The 20,266-nt window shown below is 47.5% G+C and overlaps 2 protein-coding genes and 1 long non-coding RNA gene across 4 annotated transcripts in view; 1 reads left to right on the forward strand and 2 right to left on the reverse strand.

Moving 5' to 3' along the window:
* Nucleotides 1-12,366, forward strand: part of LOC126930736 (uncharacterized) — a 43,533-nt gene extending 31,167 nt beyond the window's left edge. The window contains exon 3 of the long non-coding RNA XR_007717674.1: nt 12,253-12,366. This is a non-coding gene — a long non-coding RNA (uncharacterized LOC126930736). The remainder of the gene's footprint in view (nt 1-12,252) is intronic.
* The window catches only part of SPRING1 (SREBF pathway regulator in golgi 1), a 465,726-nt gene that overhangs the window by 414,498 nt on the left and 30,962 nt on the right, over nt 1-20,266 (reverse strand). The gene's annotated exons all lie outside the window — the stretch shown is intronic.
* Nucleotides 14,649-20,266, reverse strand: part of FBXO21 (F-box protein 21) — a 189,565-nt gene continuing 183,947 nt past the window's right edge. Inside the window, exon 13 of the mRNA XM_050747986.1 lies at nt 14,649-17,134. Coding sequence (XP_050603943.1) covers nt 16,944-17,134 — 191 coding nt within the window. The 3' untranslated portion in view covers nt 14,649-16,943. The remainder of the gene's footprint in view (nt 17,135-20,266) is intronic.

Consider the following 20,266-nt stretch of genomic DNA (forward strand, 5'->3'; position numbering starts at 1 on the left):
ACGCCTGGCTAATTTTTGTATTTTTAGTAGAGATGGGGTTTCACCATGTTAAGCTGTGCTTCTTCGGGCAAGTTACTCAACTTCTCTGGGCCCTGGTTTCCTCAGCTGTAAAGTGGAGAATTCCAGGTATATGCGGCTGGCACAGAATAAGGGGTCAGAACAGCATGACCTTTACACAGTGCGGAAGGTTTGTGCTTTTTGGCAGAGTGTGTCCTGTCACAGGAAGGTAAAGGTGACTTCATCTAACATTCCAGAAGCGTTTGCCTGCTGATTATGTCAGCGGCTCCAGCTCAGGCAGGAGCAGGGTATGAATGCTGACCTTGGGAAGTGGTAACTGACATGCCTCTGAGGTCTGTGGGAAAGAAGAGCAAGGCCTTCCCTACAGCAGAAGCCTAGTTGGAATGACAGACCCAAGCAAATGGGGTTGGATGAGCTCCTTGTTCCCCTGAGATACTGCGGTCTAAATGGCTACTCCATGACACCTTGGCCACCTCGAGTCCAAGTCACCCACCACCTGAATGGGATTATTTCACACTCGAGAGGAGAGTTACCTTTGGTTCTGAAGCTGCCAATGTTTTCCACATTTTGGGGTATGGGTCCTGAAGGCAGGGCAGACATACCATTGTAGAGACCTGTGGCTCCAAGCTGAGCCAGCCACACAAGCCGAGAGACCACTGGCCCAACTGGGGCCAATGCGAATGAGCTAAGCTGAAGGTTTCAGGAACAGTCTCAGGTAAGCCCTGGCACACAGTATCTCCAGCTCTTATAAGACTCTGATCTCTCAAGACAGATTCCTTAAAAGCTCTATAATCTGGAGGCTCTTGGAGGAGTGTGATGTCTCTGTTTCTGGTATCCAGTGCTCAGGAAAAACGAAACTCTTTGAGTCCAGAAGCAGGAGGATGGTGTTCAACAGCATTCAACAGGGCATTACAAGAGACACAGCTGGCTGGCTTGCTTTTTTTTTTTTTTTTTTTTTTTTGGAGACAGAGTCTCACTCTGTCACTCAGGCTGGAGGGCAGTGGCGCGATCTCGGCTCACTGCAACCTCCACTTTCTAGGTTCAAGCAATTCTCCAGCCTCAGCCTCCCGAGTGTCTGGGACCACTGCAACCTCCACTTCCTGGGTTCAAGCAATTCTCTAGCCTCAGCCTCCCGAGTAGCTGGGACCACAGGCGCGTGCCATCACACCCAGCTAATTTTTGTACTTTTTTGTAGAGACGGGGTTTTGGCATGTTGCCTAGGCTGGTCTTAAACTCCTGAGCTCAAAAAGATCCACTCAAAGTGGGTGGATTACAGGCATGAGCCACCGCACCTGGCCTTGGCTTGCTCCTTATAAGAAATAGCTGTTGGCACTTATACCAATGGCTACACATCCTCAGTGGGCCGAGAGGGGCAGAAGCTTAAAGGAGGCTTAGGGGTGAGAGCATGGACATTTCAATGCGTCAGTACATCAATGGCTCATTCACACCCTGAGGCAGGTGCGGAAGACAGACCATTATATTCTTTGCAGACGATGTTGCTGAGTGCAATTCTGTCCCATACAGAAATAAATCACAGCCCCCAGAGCAAACTTAGATGGGCTATTCTTTTTTTTTTTTTTTTGAGACAGAGCCTCGCTCTGTCGCTCAGGCTGGAATGCAGTGGCGCAATCTCAGCTCACTGCAGCCTCTGCCTCCCAGGTTCCAGCAATTCTCCTGCCTCAGCCTCCTGGGTAGCTGGGATTACCGGCGCACGTTACCATGCCCAGCTAATTTTCGTACTTTTTTTTTTTTTTTTTAGTAGAGATGGGGCTTCACCATGTTGGCCAAGCTGGTCTGGAACTCCTGACCTCAGGTGATCTGCCCACCTCAACCTCCCAAAGTGCCGGGATTACAGGCGTGAGCCACCATGCCCAGCCAATGGGCTATTCTTATACCTCAACCCAAATCATTTCTCTTAGCCAATACAGTACATTGAGTCAAGGTCTTAGATACTACTAATTGAAAAAGTAAGCCCCACATGCTGGCTCATGCCTGTAATCCCAGCATTTTGGGAGGCCAAGGTGAGAGGATTGCTTGAGGCCAGGAGTTTGGGACCAGCCTGGGCAACATAGAAAGATCCTGTCTTTACAATAAATAAATAAAAATTAGCTAAGCGAGCTGGCAGGCACCTATAGTCCCAGGTACTTGGGAGGCTGAGGTGGGAGGATCACTTGAGCCCAGGAGTTCAAGATTGTAATGAGCTAGGATCACGCCACTGCACTCCAGACTGGGAGACAGAGTGAGACTCTGTCTCTTCAAGAAAAATAAAGTAAGGAAACCGCAAGATTGTGTAGGGGCCTTTATAAGTGAACTCTGCCATCCCCCTAGTCCGCCCAACTCTGTGAGGGTAGAGGATAAAGGAGCCAGTACTGACCTAAGGAAGACAGGGATGAAACGCTGATTCCACGGGCTCCCACCGAACTTTGATTAGAAAGTGTGAGCGATCTATTCCTTCAAGGATGATGCCCCTCCCTGTTAAAGCAAAGGAATTAAAGACATTGTTTCCAGCTGGGCGCAGGGGCTCACACCTGTAATCCCAGCACTTTGGGAGGCCAAGGCAGGAGGACTGCTTGAGCCCAGGAGTTTGAGACTAGCCTGGGCAACATGGCGAAACCCCATCTCTACTAAAAATACAAAAAATTAGTCGGGCGTGGTGGTGCACACCAATAGTCTCAGCTACTTGGGAGGCTGAGATGGGAGAATCACCTAAGCCAGGGAAGTCACGGCTGCAATGAGCCGAGATTGCACCACCGCACTCCAGCCTGGGCAAAAGAACAAGACCCTATCTCAAATTAAAAAAAAAAAAAAAAATTTGTTTCTACTGAATTTTATACCTGTAGCAAGAGAACATTTTGGAACTCCAGCTTACCTGAAACAGCAGATATTTTGTCAGGCAGTTGCAGGGTTTGCCTTGGACAAATGGATTTAGTATTGAATGATTTTTAACTGTCTTTTTCTTTTTTCTTTTTTTTTTTGAGATGGAGTTTTGCTCGTTGCCCAGGCCGGAGTGCAATGGCACGATCTTGGTGCACTGCAACCTCTGCCTCCTGGGTTCAAGTGATTCTCCTGCCTCAGCCTCCCAAGTAGCTGGGGATTACAGGCATGCGGCACTATGCCTAATTTTGTATTTTTAGTAGAGGCGGGATTTCACCATGTTGGTCAGGCTGGTCTCGAACTCCTGACCTCAGGTGGTCCACCTGCCTCGGTCTCCCAAAGTGCTGGGATTATAGGCGTGAGCCACTGCGCCCAGCCTTACCTGCCTTTCTCTTTGACAACTTCTACCCTATTGATACCTATATTGATTCCAATATGAACAGGGTGGTATTCAGAAAATTGAAGCGCCGCAATGTTCTATGATAAAACTTGGTTGATCCTCAACGTCTGATTTCATCATATTTAGGATGCATCACTATGTTCTTAGGTATGATTGATACTGTGCTCAGGTAGGGAAGTGCCCCTGTTCTTAGGAGAGACATGCTGGCTTGAGACATTTTCGAATGGTTCAGGGAAAAAGCACACACACACTAAGAGGGAGATACAACAGAACAACTGCTGAGTCTCGGTGGATATCTTGGTTTCCATTACACTATTTTTTTTCAATGTTTTGATGTTGCTTAGACGTCTATTAAAAGAGCACTGTTTAAATGAACTTTACAGTAGGGGTGAGGACACTACAGACTGTGAGCCTAACCCAATCCACGGCGTGGCTCTGGACATAAAGGTATAAGGAACACGGCCAAACTCGTTCGTATTGCCTATGGCTGCTTTCCCGCTACAATGGCAGAGCTGAGTCACTGCAACAGAAACCATATGGCCCGCAAAGCCCAAAATACGCACTGTCTGGCCCTCTACAGAAAAAGTGTGCCAACCCCGGCTTCAGAGGAAATCGTATTTTCAGAAGCAACTTCCTTTAGAAGTCTTTGTAGGCTTAGAATAGGTTTTTCCCAAACTTCAAGAGCACATGTTGCTGAGATGGTGAAGGGTAACACTTCCTCGCTTTCCCTCTACAAAGTCAATGTGAGTGACGAGAGAGGGAGTGCTGTATCTGGCCAGGAGGTTCCTCGCTTTCCCTCTACAAAGTCAATGTGAGTGACGAGAGAGGGAGTGCTGTATCTGGCCAGGAGGTTCCTCGCTTTCCCTCTACAAAGTCAATGTGAGTGACGAGAGAGGGAGTGCTGTATCTGGCCAGGAGGTTCCTCGCTTTCCCTCTACAAAGTCAATGTGAGTGACGAGAGAGGGAGTGCTGTATCTGGCCAGGAGGTTCCTCGCTTTCCCTCTACAAAGTCAATGTGAGTGGCGAGAGAGGGAGTGCTGTATCTGGCCAGGAGGTTCCTCGCTTTCCCTCTACAAAGTCAATGTGAGTGACGAGAGAGGGAGTGCTGTATCTGGCCAGGAGGTTCCTCGCTTTCCCTCTACAAAGTCAATGTGAGTGGCGAGAGAGGGAGTGCTGTATCTGGCCAGGAGGTTCCTCGCTTTCCCCCTACAAAGTCAATGTGAGTGACGAGAGAGGGAGTGCTGTATCTGGCCAGGAGGTTCCTCGCTTTCCCTCTACAAAGTCAATGTGAGTGACGAGAGAGGGAGTGCTGTATCTGGCCAGGAGGTTCCTCGCTTTCCCTCTACAAAGTCAATGTGAGTGACGAGAGAGGGAGTGCTGTATCTGGCCAGGAGGCTGCCATGTACAGTTAGTGAGAAAGAAAGAACGAGGCTTGGCAGGGCATGGTGGCTCACGTCTGTAATCCTAGCACTTTGGGAGGCTGAGGCTGGTGAATCACTTGAGCCCAGGAGTTTGAGACCAGTCTGGGAAACATGGTGAAACCCCATGTTTACAAAAAAAAATTTAAAAAGTAGCTGGGCACGGTGGCACATGCCTGTGGTCCCAGTTCCTCGGGAGGATGAGGCAGGAGGATCCCTTCAACCCAGGAGTTTGAGGCTTCAGTGAGCCTTGATGGTGCCACTGCACTCCTGCCTGGGTGACAGAGCAAGACCCTGTCTCAATAAATAAATAAACAAATAAATAAATAATAAAAGAACAGGCTTTGAATCATTAAAGGATGATACTGTTAGCAGACATTTTCTGTAGGACAAGAAAATCCTACAGAGAAAGCAAACTAAGGCAACAGAAACAACCCTGTGGTCAAAGCCAAAGGCCCAGGCTAGGACCCAGTCTCAGACATTGGTCAAATCAAGTCACTTAACCTCTCTGGGCCTTCTTACTTGTATATATAACATATCAAGAATGGATGCTCTAGCAGTTGATGGTTAAGGGGCTTTCAAATTCTCTAATCTTTTTTTTTGTCTCGCTCTGTCACCTAGGCTGGAGTGCAGTGGTGTGATCATGGCTCACTGTGCCTCAAACTCCTGGGCTCAAGCGATCCTCCCTCCTGCTTCAGCTCCTGAATAGCTGGATTACAGGCAGCCGCCACCACACCCGCCTAATTTTTAATTTTTTTTTGTAGAGATGCGGGGGTCTCACTATATGGCCCAGGCTGGTCTCAAACTCCTGGCCTCAAGTGAACCACTCGCCTCGGCCTCCCAAAGCACTGGAATTACAGCTGTGAGCCACCATGCCTGGCCCAATTCTCTAATTCTGTGGCAACTGTTGAGTAAATAATTCCATACAAAAGTAGTCATTACTGCCGGGCACGGTGGCTCACGCCTGTAATCCCAGCACTTTGGGAGGCTGAGGCAGATGGATCACATGAGGTGAGGACTTCAAGACTAGCCTGGCCAACCTGGTGAAACCCCATCTCTACTAAAAATACAAAAATTAGCCTGGCATGGTGGCACACGCCTGTAATCCCAGCTACTCGGGAGGCTGAGGCAGGAGTATCACTTGAACCTGGGAGGTGGAGGTTGCAGTGAGCCGAGATCACGTCACTGCACTCCAGCTGGGCAACAGGGCAAGACTCCGTCTAAAAAAAAAAAAAAAAAGTAGTCATTACCTAGGATGTCTTGGAACTGCACTTTCTTTCCTTTTCTTTTCTTTTTTTTGAGACAGAGTCTCGCTTTGTCTCCCAGGCTGGAGTGCAATGGCACGATGTTGGCTCACTGCAACCTCTGCCTCCTGGGTTCAAGTGATTCTCCCTGCCTCAGCCTCCCCAGTAGCTGGGATTATAGGCACATGCCACCACGCCCAGCTAATTTTTTGTATTTTTACTAGAGACAGGTTTTCACCATGTTGGCCAGGCTGGTCTTGCTCCTGACCTCAGGCGATCTGCCTGCCTCAGCCTCCCAAAGTGCTGAGATTACAGGCGTGAGCAACCATACCCGGCCTTATTTTTAGTAACAGATTTTAGGAGATCTGGGGTGGGTCAACTCAATATAATAAGCAAAGATTATATATCAAAAAAAGTCTTTGGAACATACATTTTAGCCCTTATAAGCGACAGAAATGCACTTCTGCATTTACTACAGCTCCTGGCACCAAGAAAGGTGGGTACATTAAAAGGCACTCAAAGATAAGATACCAATGGTCAACCAGTGAGCGAGAGCAGAGAGCAGCTATTCCCAATACTACCGCCCAGGTGGAGCTTGCGTTTTCAATGGGGAAATATCGCCCCCAAGGGACAAAAATTTGTTCTTGGGGGAGTGAAAAAAAGTATGTGTATTTATGCTTTTAATGCATAAAGCACATACACACGCACACATAGTACATAAGCAGCTGTAGTTTATCTTTGGCATTAACATTTCACGGAGCTGTGCACAGTGGCTCAAGCCTGTAATCCTAGCACTTTGAGAGGCTGAGGTGGGTGGATCACTTGAGGTCAGGAGTTCGAGACCAGCCTCGCCAACACAGTGAAACCACGTCTTCACTAAAAGTAGAAAGAAGTAAAAAGAGTAAAAAAATTAGGCCAGGCACAGTGGCTCACACCTGTAACCTAGCACACTTTGGGAGGCCAAGTCGGGCAGATCACCTGAGGTCAGGAGTTCGAGACCAGCCTAGCCAACATGGCGAAACTACAAATACAAAAAGCAGCCAGGCGTAGTGGTGTGTGCCTGTAATCCCAGCTACTCAGGAAGCTGAGCCAGGAGAATTGCTTGAACCCAGGAGGCAGAGGCTGAAGTGAGCCAAGATCGTGCCGCTGCACTCCAGCCTGGGCGACAGAGCAAGACTCCATCTCAAAAAAAAAAAAAAAAAAAGAAAAAAAAAAATTTAGCTAGGCGTGGTGCACGCCTGTAATCCCAGCTACTCAGGAGGCTGAGGCAAGAGAATCAAATGAACCCAGAAAACAGAGGCTGCAGTGAGGCAAGATTGTGCCACAGCACTCCAGCCTGGGCGACAGAGCGAGACTCCATCTGAAAAAATTAAAAAAAAAAAAAAATCAGCCAGGCGCGGTGGCTCACGCCTGTAATCCCAGCACTTTGGGAGGCCGAGGTGGGCGGATCACGAGGTCAGAAGATCGAGACCATCCTGGCTAACACGGTGAAACCCCATCTCTACTAAAAATACAAAAAAAATTAGCTGGGCGTGGTGGCGGACGCCTATAGTCCCAGCTACTCAGGAGGCTGAGGCAGGAGATGACGTGAACCCGGGAGGTGAGCTTTCAGTGAGCCGAGATTGCGCCACTGCACTCCAGCCTGGGTGATAGAGATTCCATCTCAAAAAAAAAAAAAAAAAAAAAAAAAAAAAAATCATTTCATGGAGGGCTCACAGCAGTACTATTTACAATAGTTCAAAAGGGAAATAGCTCTAATGTCCATCAGTAGCTTAATGGATAAACAAAATGCGTGCCAAGGCAGGCAGATTGCTTGGGCCCAGGAGTTCCAGATCAGCCTGAGCAACATAAAGAAACCCCATCTCTACAAAACAAGCAAGCGAGCAAGCAAATAAACAAAACACCAAAACAAAATTAGCCGGGCATGGTGGTGCATACCAGTGATCCCAGTTACTCGGGAGGCTGACGTGGGAGATCACCTGAGCCCAGGAGGTGGAGATTGCAGTGAGGCAGAGGCTGCAGTCAGCCCTGACTGTGCCACTTCCCTCCAGCCTGGGCCACAATTTTTATTTCAAAAAATAAAAACAAAATAGACTGGGTGTGGTGGCTCACACCTGTAATCCCAGCACTTTGGGAGGCCAAGGCAGGCAGATCACCTGAGCTCAGGAGTTCTAGACCACCCTGGGCAACACAGTGAAACCCCGTCTCTACTAAGAATTCAAAAAATTAGCCGGGCGTGGTGGTGCGTGACTGTAGTCTCCGCTACTCGGGAGGCTGAGGCAGAAGAATCACCTGAGCCCAGGAGGCAGTGGTTGTGGTGAGCCGAGATTGCACCACTGCACTCCAGTCTGGGCGACACAGCAAGGCTCTGTCTCCAAAATAAATAAATAAATAAAAATAACAAAAACAAAACAATGTGGTATATCCATAAATATTTAGCCATAAAAAGGAATGAAGTGCCAATACATGCTACAAAGAGGATGAACCTTGAAAGCACGATGTTGCGTGAAAGAAACCAGGCACAGAGGTCACCTTGTGTGTGATTCCATATACGTGAAATGCATAGAACAGGCAAATCCAGAGACAGAAAGCAGACTGGTGGGTGCCACGGGCTGCGGGAGGGAAGAATGGGGAGTGACTGCCTAATGGGCTTGGGGGTTTTATTTTAGGGTGATGAAAATGTTTAGGAACTAGAGGTGGAGGCTGACAACATTGTGCATGAAGTAAATACCAGTGATATGGTTAATTTCATGTAAGATGAATGTCATTTCTATAAAAAAAAGTCAAAACAATTTCGGGTGGCAGGGGTGATTAGGAAAAAAAACAACCTAAAAAGCCTCCTGGAGCAGGCAATACTGGAAAAAAGGTTGAGAAACCTTGGGGTGGAGGACAGCACAGATATTGGGCACAGAGCCCTCTGCACAGTAACAGCCACAACTGAGAAAATCGTCCTACAAAAACTGGTAGATTATTGAAGAATTCTAGGATTGTGAGATTATAATGGTTTGGAAATAGGAAAACCGTAACTTTCATTCAAAGTATGAATTTCTCCCAAATTCAATAACTTGCATATGAACATTTCTACTAGAATTCTTTCATTTAAAAAGTAGGTGGAGAGCCGGGCGCGGTGGCTCATGCCTGTAATCCCAGCACTTTGGGAGGCCGAGGCAGGCAGATCACTTGGGGTCAGGAGTTCAAGACCAGCCTGGGTAACATGGTGAAACCGTGTCTCTACTAAAAATACAAAAATTAGTTGGGTGTGGCGCCACACGCCTGTAGCTCCAGCTACTCAGGAGGCTGAGACACAAGAACCCAGGAGGCGGAGGCTGCAGTGAGCCAAGACTGTGCCACTGCATTCCAGCCTGGGTGACAGAGTAAGACTCTCTCCCCAAAAAAAAAAAAAAAAAAAAAAAAAAAGCAGGTGGAAATTCTTTTTTTCTCTTTTTCTTTTTTCTCTTTTGAGATAGTCTTGCTCCGTCACCTAGGCTGGAGTGCAGTGGCGCCATCACAGGTCACTGAAGCCTTGACCTCAAGCAACCTTCCTGCCTCGGCCTCCTGGGTAGTGGGGACTATAGGCGCAAGCTATCACACCTGGCTAATTTTTAAATTTTTTTGTAGAGATGGGGGTCTTGCTATATTGCTCAGGCTAATCTCAAACTCCTAGCCTCAAGCGATCCTCCCACCTTGGCCTCCCCAAGTGTTGGGATTATACAAGCCACTGTGCCCAGCTGGAAATTCTAACCATGCAAGGATTCTATAAGACTGCCCAGTTCATTCTCCCAAAATTTCTCCTTTCTGTATTCTGTGCAACTTCCTTCCCTGCATTTACTAAACGACGTGTAGCTCTTCCCACTCCCAAAGACTTGAATCATTGTTCTTAGTTTTTTTTTTTTTCTTAATTGCACAGCCAAATAGGAAGTAGAACTTCCTATGGAAATATTAGCCTACTTTAAACTTAATAATAATAAACAAACAAAACCATTGAGGGGGCACCACTGTATCAAAACCCTAAACTCTATGGTGTTAGCCTAGCAGTCAAGTGGCAAGGAAACACCTCCTGGAGGCCAGAAGGCTAGAGAGCTCTGTTTGGGGGTCAGACTTGGTAAAATTGTTGCTTTTGATTTGCAAGGTGGAACCACTGGCCCTGCAGCCAGTCTAGAAAAAGCAGCCAAAAGAGACAAGGAATACAGTGTGTAGACTGCTCTGTTGTTTATCACCAGGGAAGACAAGAAAAACAGGAGTGAAGCAAAAATGTGCTGGTTTGAGAACTAAAATGGAAAAGAGACTGAAATCCCAGGTGTCCTATGTGGAAAAGGCCACTGCTTCTGCACACCAAGAGATGAGAACGAAAATCGGCCATGCCAGTGGCTCACCCCTGTAATCCCAGCACTTTGGGAGGCCAAAGCAGGTGAATCACTTGAGGCCAGGAGTTCCAGACTAGCCTGGCCAACATGACGAAACCCCGTCTCTACTAAATTTACAAAAATTAGCTGAGAGTGGTGGTGTACACCTGTAATCCCAGTCACTTGGGAGGCTGAGGCACAAGAATTGCTTGAACCCAGAAGGCAGAGGTTGCAGTGAGCCAAGATCACGTCACCGCACTCCAGCCTGGGCGACAGAGCAAGACTCCGTCTCAAATAAATAAATAAATAAATAAAAGGCCAGGTGCAGTGGCTCACACCTGTAATCCTAGCACTTTGGGAGGCCGAGGCAAGCAGATCACAAGGTCAGGAGATAGAGACCATCCTGGCTAACACGGTGAAACCCCATCTCTACTAAAAATACAAAAAATTAGCCGGGCATGGTGGCGGGCGCCTGTAGTCCCAGCTACTTGGGAGGCTGAGGCAGGAGAATGGCGTGAACCCAGGAGGTGGAGGTTGCAGTGAGTCAAGATCACGTCACTGCACTCCAGCCTGGGCGACAGAACAAGACTCCGCCTCAAAAAAAAAAAAAAAAAAAAAAAAAAAAGGCCAGGTGCAGTGGCTCACACCTGTAATCCTAGCACTTTGGGAGGCTGTGGTGGGTGGATCACAAGGTCATGAGATCGAGACCCTCTTGGCCAATATGGTGAAACCCCGTCTCTACTAAAAATACAAAAATTAGCTGGGTGTGGTGGCACACGCCTGTAATCCCAGCATCTCGGGAGGCTGAGGCAGGAGAATCACTTGAACCCGGGAGTCCGAGGTTGCAGTGAGCCGAGGTCGTGCCACTGCACTCCAGCCTGGCGACAGAGCCAGACTCCATCTCAAAGGAAATCACTGAACAACAAAGGCCCGTTAAATGCTTGTAATCAGCACTTTGGGAAGGCAAGGCAGGTGGATCACCTGAGGTCAGGCGATTGAGACCAGCCTGATGACTGACATGGTGAAACCCCATCTCCACTAAAAATAAAAAATTAGCCGAGGGTGGTGGCATATGTCTGTAATCCCAGCTCCTTGGGTGGCTAAGGCAGGAGAATCGCTTGAACCCGGGAGACAGAGGTTGCAGTGAGCTGAGACTGCGCCACTACACTCCAGCCTGGGCAACAAGAGCGAAACTGTCTCTTGAGCAACAAAACAAAAAAATATTTTTCACTTAAGCAGCGAGCGTCACCTTTGGTTAATATCAGATGAAGGCAGCCACATTAAGTCAGGGGGAAGGGAGAGCCAAGAGGCGATAAAGCAGGCTGGAAAGTTCTGAAAAAGAACACAGGCTACGATTACTGGCACCAACAGGTTAATAGCCTGCTAAGCGTTAGAAGGAATCATTGCTAGAGGAATCGCAAGCTTGTTGTACAAATAAGTAAATAAAAATCTTGGACAGGCCCCTAAAGCTGCACCCAACAGGAAGTGGAGTGTGAAAGTCGGCCAGCCCCCAGGAAGGATGCACCTGACACCCACTTCTGAGGAGACCAGAGAGGATGAGATTTGAGGAAGAACTTCCCAGAGGGCAGGGAGTCCTCCGGAGAGCAGAGTCAGGGCTTACGCAGGAAATGTCACCCCCGGCCATGACAAGGGCAGGGGTCTTAACAAGGTCCCCCGCGAGTGGGATTTCATCCCTGCTAGAGACCAGCAACTTCTGTTTCATTCTTTCTTTTCCCCAAATGGGAGTTCTTACTGCAGCTACTGTCCCTGCTTCACCTCTGAATGGGCATTGGGGGTGGGGAATCCCGGAGGCACCACGCTGGGCCGATGGAGGGAACTTGCACGGCCCAGAAAAACTGGGCTGAGGAGGATGCAGGGATCGCGGAGGGTTCTGGGGGCGAGGCACACACAAGTTGGTGCCCACCAAACCTTTTCTCTTCCTTTCGGGCCCACAGGAAACCATTTGGCACCTCCTCTGGAAAGAAGGCATGGCCGGGCCCTTGAGATCTGGCTGTTGAGGCAGAGCTAGCACACGTGACCCACGCGGTGAGGTCTGCTCCCCGCTTCTGCAGCCATCTGCGGTGGAGACTGAGTGTACACAGGCAGTGCCACCTAAAGGGAACTCCGCTGCCTCTATGTGCTACTGAGGCAGGGGCGACTGAGTCGGAGACTGGAGAAATGTGTCCGTCCCCACAGACAGCCTGGCTTAACTGTCCGTGGCTGTCTCCTGCCATGGAGGAGCACACTGGAGTGGCCTGTGTGGTGGACCAGAGCTTCTACCCACACTGTGTTCTGTCTCCTTTCCTAGAACACAACTGGACGACGTTTCCCGCCTCCGTGCAAAATGAAAGTGGACATAAGGGGCGCCACTTCCACACCCGGCTCATGGAAGCTCCCAGATGGTCACGGCCCTCCATGCTGCCCCCAACTTCAGGCTGGATGGAGACAGACGGCTCAGAGTGCTTTGTCTCTGATGCCTGCACTGGGGCTGCCCTGCCAGCCCATTCCCCTGCCCAGTATTATGGAAGCAAAAAAGTTCTATGGTGTTTGAGCCATTGTAGCTTTTTGGGTCTATTTATTACAGAACTAGCATAGCCCTAATACAGTCATTGCTACGTGACCATAACACATGTATTCTATAATTGCACATAATTTTATTCACTGAAGGGATGTCCTTTACCTTCAAGATTCTAAATTTTCAGAAATGCAACATTCAAGGTTAAAGTTGCGGCTAGACCAAGGCTAAACCATGGCGAGGTAGTTGCTTGCGCCGGAGAGTGTGGGTGTGAACAGCTGGAGCTCAGTGGTTCCTGGCGACTCAGGGACCACCTGTATTCCACATCCGGCTTCCCACCCACGCACACGCAGTATGACCTGGGTTTCCCCTTTATACAGTGGAATGCTAAGTGCCTACACCCTAGCCCGGGTCAGCTAACTATGGCCTGTGGGCACCATCCCGTCTGCAGCCTGTTTTTGTACAGCCCTTGAGCTAAGAATGTTGCTGACAGTTTTAAAAACAGAGAACATGCGACAGTCTGTACGCGGCCTGCAAAGCCTAAAACTTTACTATCTGCGCCTGCCTCATCGGATTGCTGGGAGGATTACAAAGACTTGATTAGGCCAGTGCCCGGCTCGAAGTTAGCATGCCACACAAAATAATACGTACAGTACAGCTATTCACGTCTCCAAAAAGCAATTGTCCCACATCCAAATTCTGCATTTTGTCCAGCTGTCTCTCCTTCCCTCCAAAAATAAATAAATAAATAAATAAAAACATGAAGAGCTGCATCTTGATCATCATGGTCACAGACACTCTTCAGTTAAAAAGTTGCTGGTAGTCTGAGTTCACTTACTTGGGAGTAAGGACTAAGGAGGGGAAAGCAAAGATACCTGACAGCAGCAGCAGAAAGCCTGCAACACGGCCGCTCTGCTCAGTGTTCTCCGTGGAGAAAGACCGAAACATTTAAAAATGAGAACGAGACTTTAAGTAGACAGTATGCAATGGAAAACTGAGCTGGCAACAGTACTTAACGCTGGTTTTCTCAATAAAATCATTCTGCTGTGTAAATGCGCTTCTAATGGGGATCTGTTATAAGTCTCAGGCAGCCAACAGGAAAACTGTCCTTTCAAAATCTGATTAGGTGGATAATGTTTGCAAACGTGACGCCTGGCAAAACCAGTCTGATTCTAAGGTAAACTCACTTTGGACAGAACTGATGTCTCGCTGAGACAGCTTTTCAAAGCAAGTCTGCAAACACCGGACCCCCGGGGATGGTGCGTGCGTGTAGGGGAGGGAAATTCCAGGGTTTAATATATCAAGACGACACACACGCTGCACACTCCTTAGAAAGTGACGACGCACAGTCCTGTGCATTACAGGTATGGAGAAACACCACCATACAGTCGACTGACTTTGTTTAACCTATAACCTTTTTTCCTCCCACATAATAGGTAGTAACATTACACAGAATCAGTGCTCTGGAGACATTTTGGACACATCGTATACAGCGCAGCCATTCAAATCAACGGCAACAGAACGCACGAAGAACCTGGTTTTCTTTCAAAGCATGAGCAGTTCTCATTTTACAACATGTGTAACTTAACATAATTCAAAAAGTGCAATCTTTGCATGACAACTAGATAATTCTCAAAGGTTACTAGTGAGCTGATAAAATGAACATTTGGCAAAGAGGTCATGGTTTACAGGTAGGCTGTCCGCTCACCAATGCTCAGAAAAATTCAGCAGAACATACTTTTCATATTTAGATCCGAAGAGAGGTGAGACACATTCTACTCAAGTCATGGCTGGGCTTTCTGTCCTGAAACGAAATTGGGCAGGCCATTTGCGTGGTTTCTCTGGATAAGTTCCATTTATTAATCATTGTACAAAAAAATCTTGGCATTCATTTGAAGAGAAAAGAAGTTGCTATATCCAAATATTTAACATTTTAACATAGTGAAAGTTCGACTTTTGTAACAGGGCTTTTTAAAATGGAGAAAAGTTTTGGAAAATTTTTAAAAAGAAACTTATGATTTATTAGAGTACAGGATCCAAAACACGTTTTTTAGAAAAATATAAAGTGCCCAAATACCAACTTACACAGGTGATACAGGCTTCCTGGAGCCCCGTGAAGCATTCATGAAGAAAGACATTTAAAAACAGTCTAGGTACATATTTACAGCTGGGTCAGTAAAGGTAAAACGATCTTTCTTGGCTTTGATGTTTCTAAGAAAAAAGGAAATCAATCAAACCAGAAAACCAACAATTGCAACTCTCAGCATGCTCAGTTTCTTATTAATGCATCTCATTCATATTAATTTCATATTACCGAACTTTCCCCTTTAAATGAGAGTAGTGTACAATCCTCCCAACCTCGGCGGGTCAGGTGCTGTGAGTGGTCACATTTTCAGATGCAGGTTCAAATCCTTTGACTTTGGATTTGACTGATGAGGAACGTGGACAGTGGATAATAGCTAATTCAGGATGGAGGAGCCAGGGGCCAAATCCCCATCTCTTTCTAGTAACTGCTTAAAGCCTTCCCTTGCTATGAAGTGGTCATAGCAAGGTGGCTTTCCAAACCTCAGTCACCCCAGGGTTCCCAAAGGGTAAACAAGCAGCAGGCATTCAACGTGGGTGAGAATACTGCATGCAGAGGGAAAGACAGGTGCACAGACAGGCCCCTAATGCCCCATTCATTAGAGCAACTGCAACATTTTAAACGCTGAGAGCAAAGTAAGTAGGTCCTAACTTCAGAAGTTAGCTTCCACTGATTAATGACGAGATTAGCTCACTTGAGAACCGGCAGGCCGAGAGTTGGGGGAGCTCCGGAGCTGCACGAAGGCGTGCAGTTACTCTAGGCTCAGTTACTAAGAACTTCGGAAAGGAGCCAGTGCCATCTGAACACACAGTCAGGCTTTCCCAAAAGACGCCACAACAGGCTTCATCCTGCTGCCTTCAGGACCCTGGCGGCTTGGAAAAGCAGATTCCAACACGCACATCTCCCTTCACGCAAGTCCAACACTCTTCAAATCAAAGACATTCTCTCTCATTCTAACCTGCCACATTCAAACAGGCCTTGAAGTGACTCTAAGGAATAGCAAGAGGTGTGGAACCACTTTTTTTCCCTTCAAAACCTTTTTTTTTTTAAGGTTCATGATTTTTTTTTTTTTCTGATTACAAAAGCAAAACCTCATTTTTTGGTCTTTGGAGACCATGGAGTATGACTTCTAAGAGCAAACATTTAACATCAGATTTGTATGTCTCACTACAAAAAGAACCCATCACTGATGTAAGACCTACTCATGATATTGAAGTAGATTTTTAAAATTAAAAAATAAAAGTAGTCATTTAAAAGGAATTGTGGATGAGTATGGAAAAATCCATTCACAAAGTTCACTATTTGCATTTTCTCAAAGAATTTTATGTAATAAAATAGAAAACTAATGATTTATAGAGATGTGCATAAACTCAAGAGAGGAATATGGAAGGGAAAACTGTTATATTCCCATTTACATTTAAAAAAAAGATAAAACACTTGAAATCTGTGTTTCACATATTAGAAAAAAATAAATTCAAATGATTCTAATTACCATTAGCTTGTTAATGTCTCCATCTCTAAGATGCTGCCAAGATAGCACACAACTTTACCTCTGAATATGCAACTAAATTCAGGGTAAAAAGACACACAGTCCTCACTCGGGACCGAACATGTTCCACAGAGAAATCAGAAGGAAATTATTGCAAATGCATAACCCCATCTGTCCAGCCAAGGAAATGTTCTGAGACAAATGCAGACAGGCGGGGGAATGGAGTGAATACAAAGAATGATTACAGGAGCGTCGACTGTGAGACCTCATGAAGACAGAATGTCACAAACTGTCACCACAGGACAAGCATACAAGCCATGCCACTGACACAGTGCCTTTCAGATTAATTCACTAGTGTAGGCGGAGAGCAACATTGTCTTTGCAGCTGGGGAAGAGCACACGGTATTTAAACTTAGTAGGAGGCAACCAGCACTACTGGTGGAGTGGCTTTCCTGGTGCAGCAGGTCCCTAGGGCTCCGTGGAGGCGTCTTCTTCCGGAGTCCCGTTCTCTTGGAAGATAGCAGCAGCAGCAGCAAAGGTGCAATGTCCTCTCTAGACTTTACTCATCTATGTTCTCTTTCTTTGCACTGTAAATATTTTGCACCGTTTCATAGACGAACTCCAGATCTTCTGGATACCGGATCTCCAGCTCTGCGTTTGGGATGTAGTGAGTGCCAGTAAACTCTGAGAAATAGCGTCCCACATCAGGGTGTGAGATTTCTTGAGGCTCCACATTATACTCCAAGTTTTCTGTTGGTAAAGAGGCACACGGGCATTCTCATTACAATGTCCACTGCTGCCATGCCTTTCCTCCAGAGAACCTCCCATCACCCCTTCCAGGTGGCATTTTTGAGGTGGAGAAGGGAAGACTGAAGACGTTTATGGAGTCAGGAGAGGGTAATGGGAAAAGGGCAGCGAGTGGCAATCAGGAGAAGGTGGGTGGTGGCACAGCTACCCCAAGAGCTCCCCCACGGAACAGCAGGATTTTCCTAATCTCTGAGCAGGATGTCTGGCTCCAGCAAAACTCCAATGGTCTCTTGGGCAGTGGCAAACTGGAGACTCAACAGGTCTCTCTGACTGGACAATGGACAAGATTATCCCTGCCTGCTCTTTTTTTGGCAGTGGCTAAGTTTCTGAAGCTGCGATGTCACATGGTGACAAGCCTCGTACCTGCCACCCCTCTCCTCGATTCATAGGAGCCCCTCACGCAGACCACACTTTCCACCCGAGCTCTTTCCAACACTGGCTTTCAACAGCGAGCAGCCTCTTTCCAGGGCTGCTGTGAGACTGTGGGATGAATGGAAGATGGCTTGCGCCTCCACACCCCATGTGGATATCAGGCATTATTATCTGTACCATCTCTTGGGAAAACCATGCTACGTCTTCTCCCTGTTCTCTATTTCGCCACTAGAGAAATAGAAAATAAAGCCGGGGCAGTGGCTTACACCTGTAATCCCAGCGCTTTGGGAGACCAAGGCGGGAGGATCACCTGAGGTCAGGAGTTCGAGACCAGCCTGACTAACATGGTGAAACCCCGTCTCTACTAAAAATACAAAAACGAGCCAGGCATGGTGGTGCACTCCCGTAGTCTCAGCTACTCAGGAGGCTGAGGTAGGAAAAGCCATCGAACCTGGGAGGTGGAGGTTGCAGTGAACTGAGATTATGCCATTGCACTCCAGCCTGGACGACAAGAACAAAACTCCATCTCAAAAATAAATAAATAAATAAATAAATAAATAAAAGGAAGGAAGAAATAGAAAATAAGACAGTAAAAATGGAAAAAAAAAAAAAAATAGGGCCAGGCGCGGTGGCTCATGCCTGTAATCCCAGCACTTTGGGAGGCTGAGGCAGGGGGTCATGAGGTCAGGAGTTTAAGACCAGCCTGGCCAAGATGGTAAAACTCCATCTCTACCAAAAATACAAAAATTAGCCAGGGCTGGTGGCAGGCGCCTGTAATCCCAGTTACTCGGGAGGCTGAGGCAGAGAATTGCTTGAACCCAGGAGGCAGAGGTTGCAGTGAGCCAAGATCACACCACTGCACTCCAGCCTGGGCAACAGAGTGAGACTCCATCTCAAAAAAAAAAAAAAAAAAAAATACAGGCAAGGTATTCGAAAGGCTTTGTTTCTCACCTCCCCAGAATAACTGGAACAAGGCTCCTCTACAGGACCAGTTAAAGGACGGTGCTTTGTGCACCCTTCTTTGCCTTCCACGGAGGCCTGGCCCAAGACTGGGTGTGGCCCCTGATTCGGAAGAAGCCCAGCCATGCCCTCCATGACCTAGCACCGGAAGGGAGCTGGGCTGGGCAGATCCTCCTATTGTGACTATGTCCCCAGGGCGCCCCAGTTCCAATCACTCCAAAGCCATCCTTGGCACTGCCCATCACCCGAACGAACGTTAAGTGGGTCTATGAATTAATACCAGTAAGGCCAACCGATGGGCTTACCGACACAAACAGTGTGGTCTATTATTTCTTAAACAGCTGGGTTAAATGTCCTGAAACACAAAGTCAGGGCATCAGAGGCCCTGCATCCCCGAAGGACACAGGAAGAACGCAGGCATCTTTCTGAAGCACTGACTTTTAACTGGTATTTGTCTTTGGGGAGAGGGGGAAAGAGTTGTAGGACTCAATTTGCAGGGTTTTTTTTTAACCACAAAACAGGAGGAGCTGAAGAAATGTGCTAATATGTTGTTTTAGGCTGTTTCTGCAGACTGTGACCAGGGACAGAACTGTCTGAACAAATCAGTACCACTGAGGAAGTCAGACACATCATGTGCAGAGATGAATGTATGGAGGCTGTTTACCTGAACAGTACTTATGCTAGGAAAATGGAAGAGCAGTGTAAACGTCCGAGTGTGGGCCACTGTGTGAATAAATGATGGCACACTAATTCAGCAAAGCAGGAGGCGGCCATGAAAATGAGCAACCTGTTTGTGAGATCCTCCAAGAAACGTGGGGGTAGAAAGGCTGTACCACTTAGAAAGGGCCTGGAAGGCCACGGATCAGGGGTTGCTCCATGATGTGGCACAGTGACAGAGTTTAAACTGGGTACTTACAATGTGCGAGACCCCACAGTGGCATCACAGGCACCCCCACCACGTAACCCTGGAAGGAGCCCCCTTCTGCTTTTGAGTGGGCTGCCCAAGGATTTAACCCCAGACTCAAACCAGACAGTCCCTTTCCAGAGCTTAAGGGAACCAGACGTAAGAAAAACCCAACAGTCAGGAGACAGCAGGCAGGGAGGGGCTGGGTAGACTTAGAGAACACCGCTGCCCCCAAAGGGACGCTCCAGCCCACGTTACACACAAGAGCTTGTGGTTTCAGGACCTCCTACATTTTCCAGAAGGAAACTGAGTCATCCACTAACTCTGATCTCTCTGCTGTCACCAGTAGGTCTCTAGAGATGATTTTCTCTTGGGAAAAACCAATAAATGTTTAAAAAAAAAAAATGCTGCAAATGTTTCAAAATGCCACTGGCTAAGATGCCCTTTCCTGTCCACCCACTGCTGCCACCTCCCTCTTCACATCCAGTTACAGGAGGAATCAACTAGCAAAGCGTATCTTCCTTGAGGAGGCTTGTGGTGACATGACCACGACCCAGTATCTTAACCAGGCCAGTGTCAGGGCCCTGGCCTTTGGATTTTCTATTCTTTTTTGTAGAGACAGGGTCTTGCTACATTGCCCAGGCTGGTTTCAAACTCCTGGGCTCAAATGATCCTCCTGTCATGGCCTCCCAAAGTGTTGGGATTCCAAGTGTGAGCCACCACGCCTGGCCACGTTTGGATCGTCTGGCAGAGCTGCACAGAAATAGCAGAGGGAGAGTAAAGATTCTTGGAATACCATCGAGACAAAATCCCCTTTGCTCTAAGGGAACCACTGTTAC

The sequence above is a fragment of the Macaca thibetana genome, chromosome 11, assembly GCF_024542745.1.
Source record: "Macaca thibetana thibetana isolate TM-01 chromosome 11, ASM2454274v1, whole genome shotgun sequence".
Lineage (NCBI taxonomy): Eukaryota > Metazoa > Chordata > Mammalia > Primates > Cercopithecidae > Macaca > Macaca thibetana.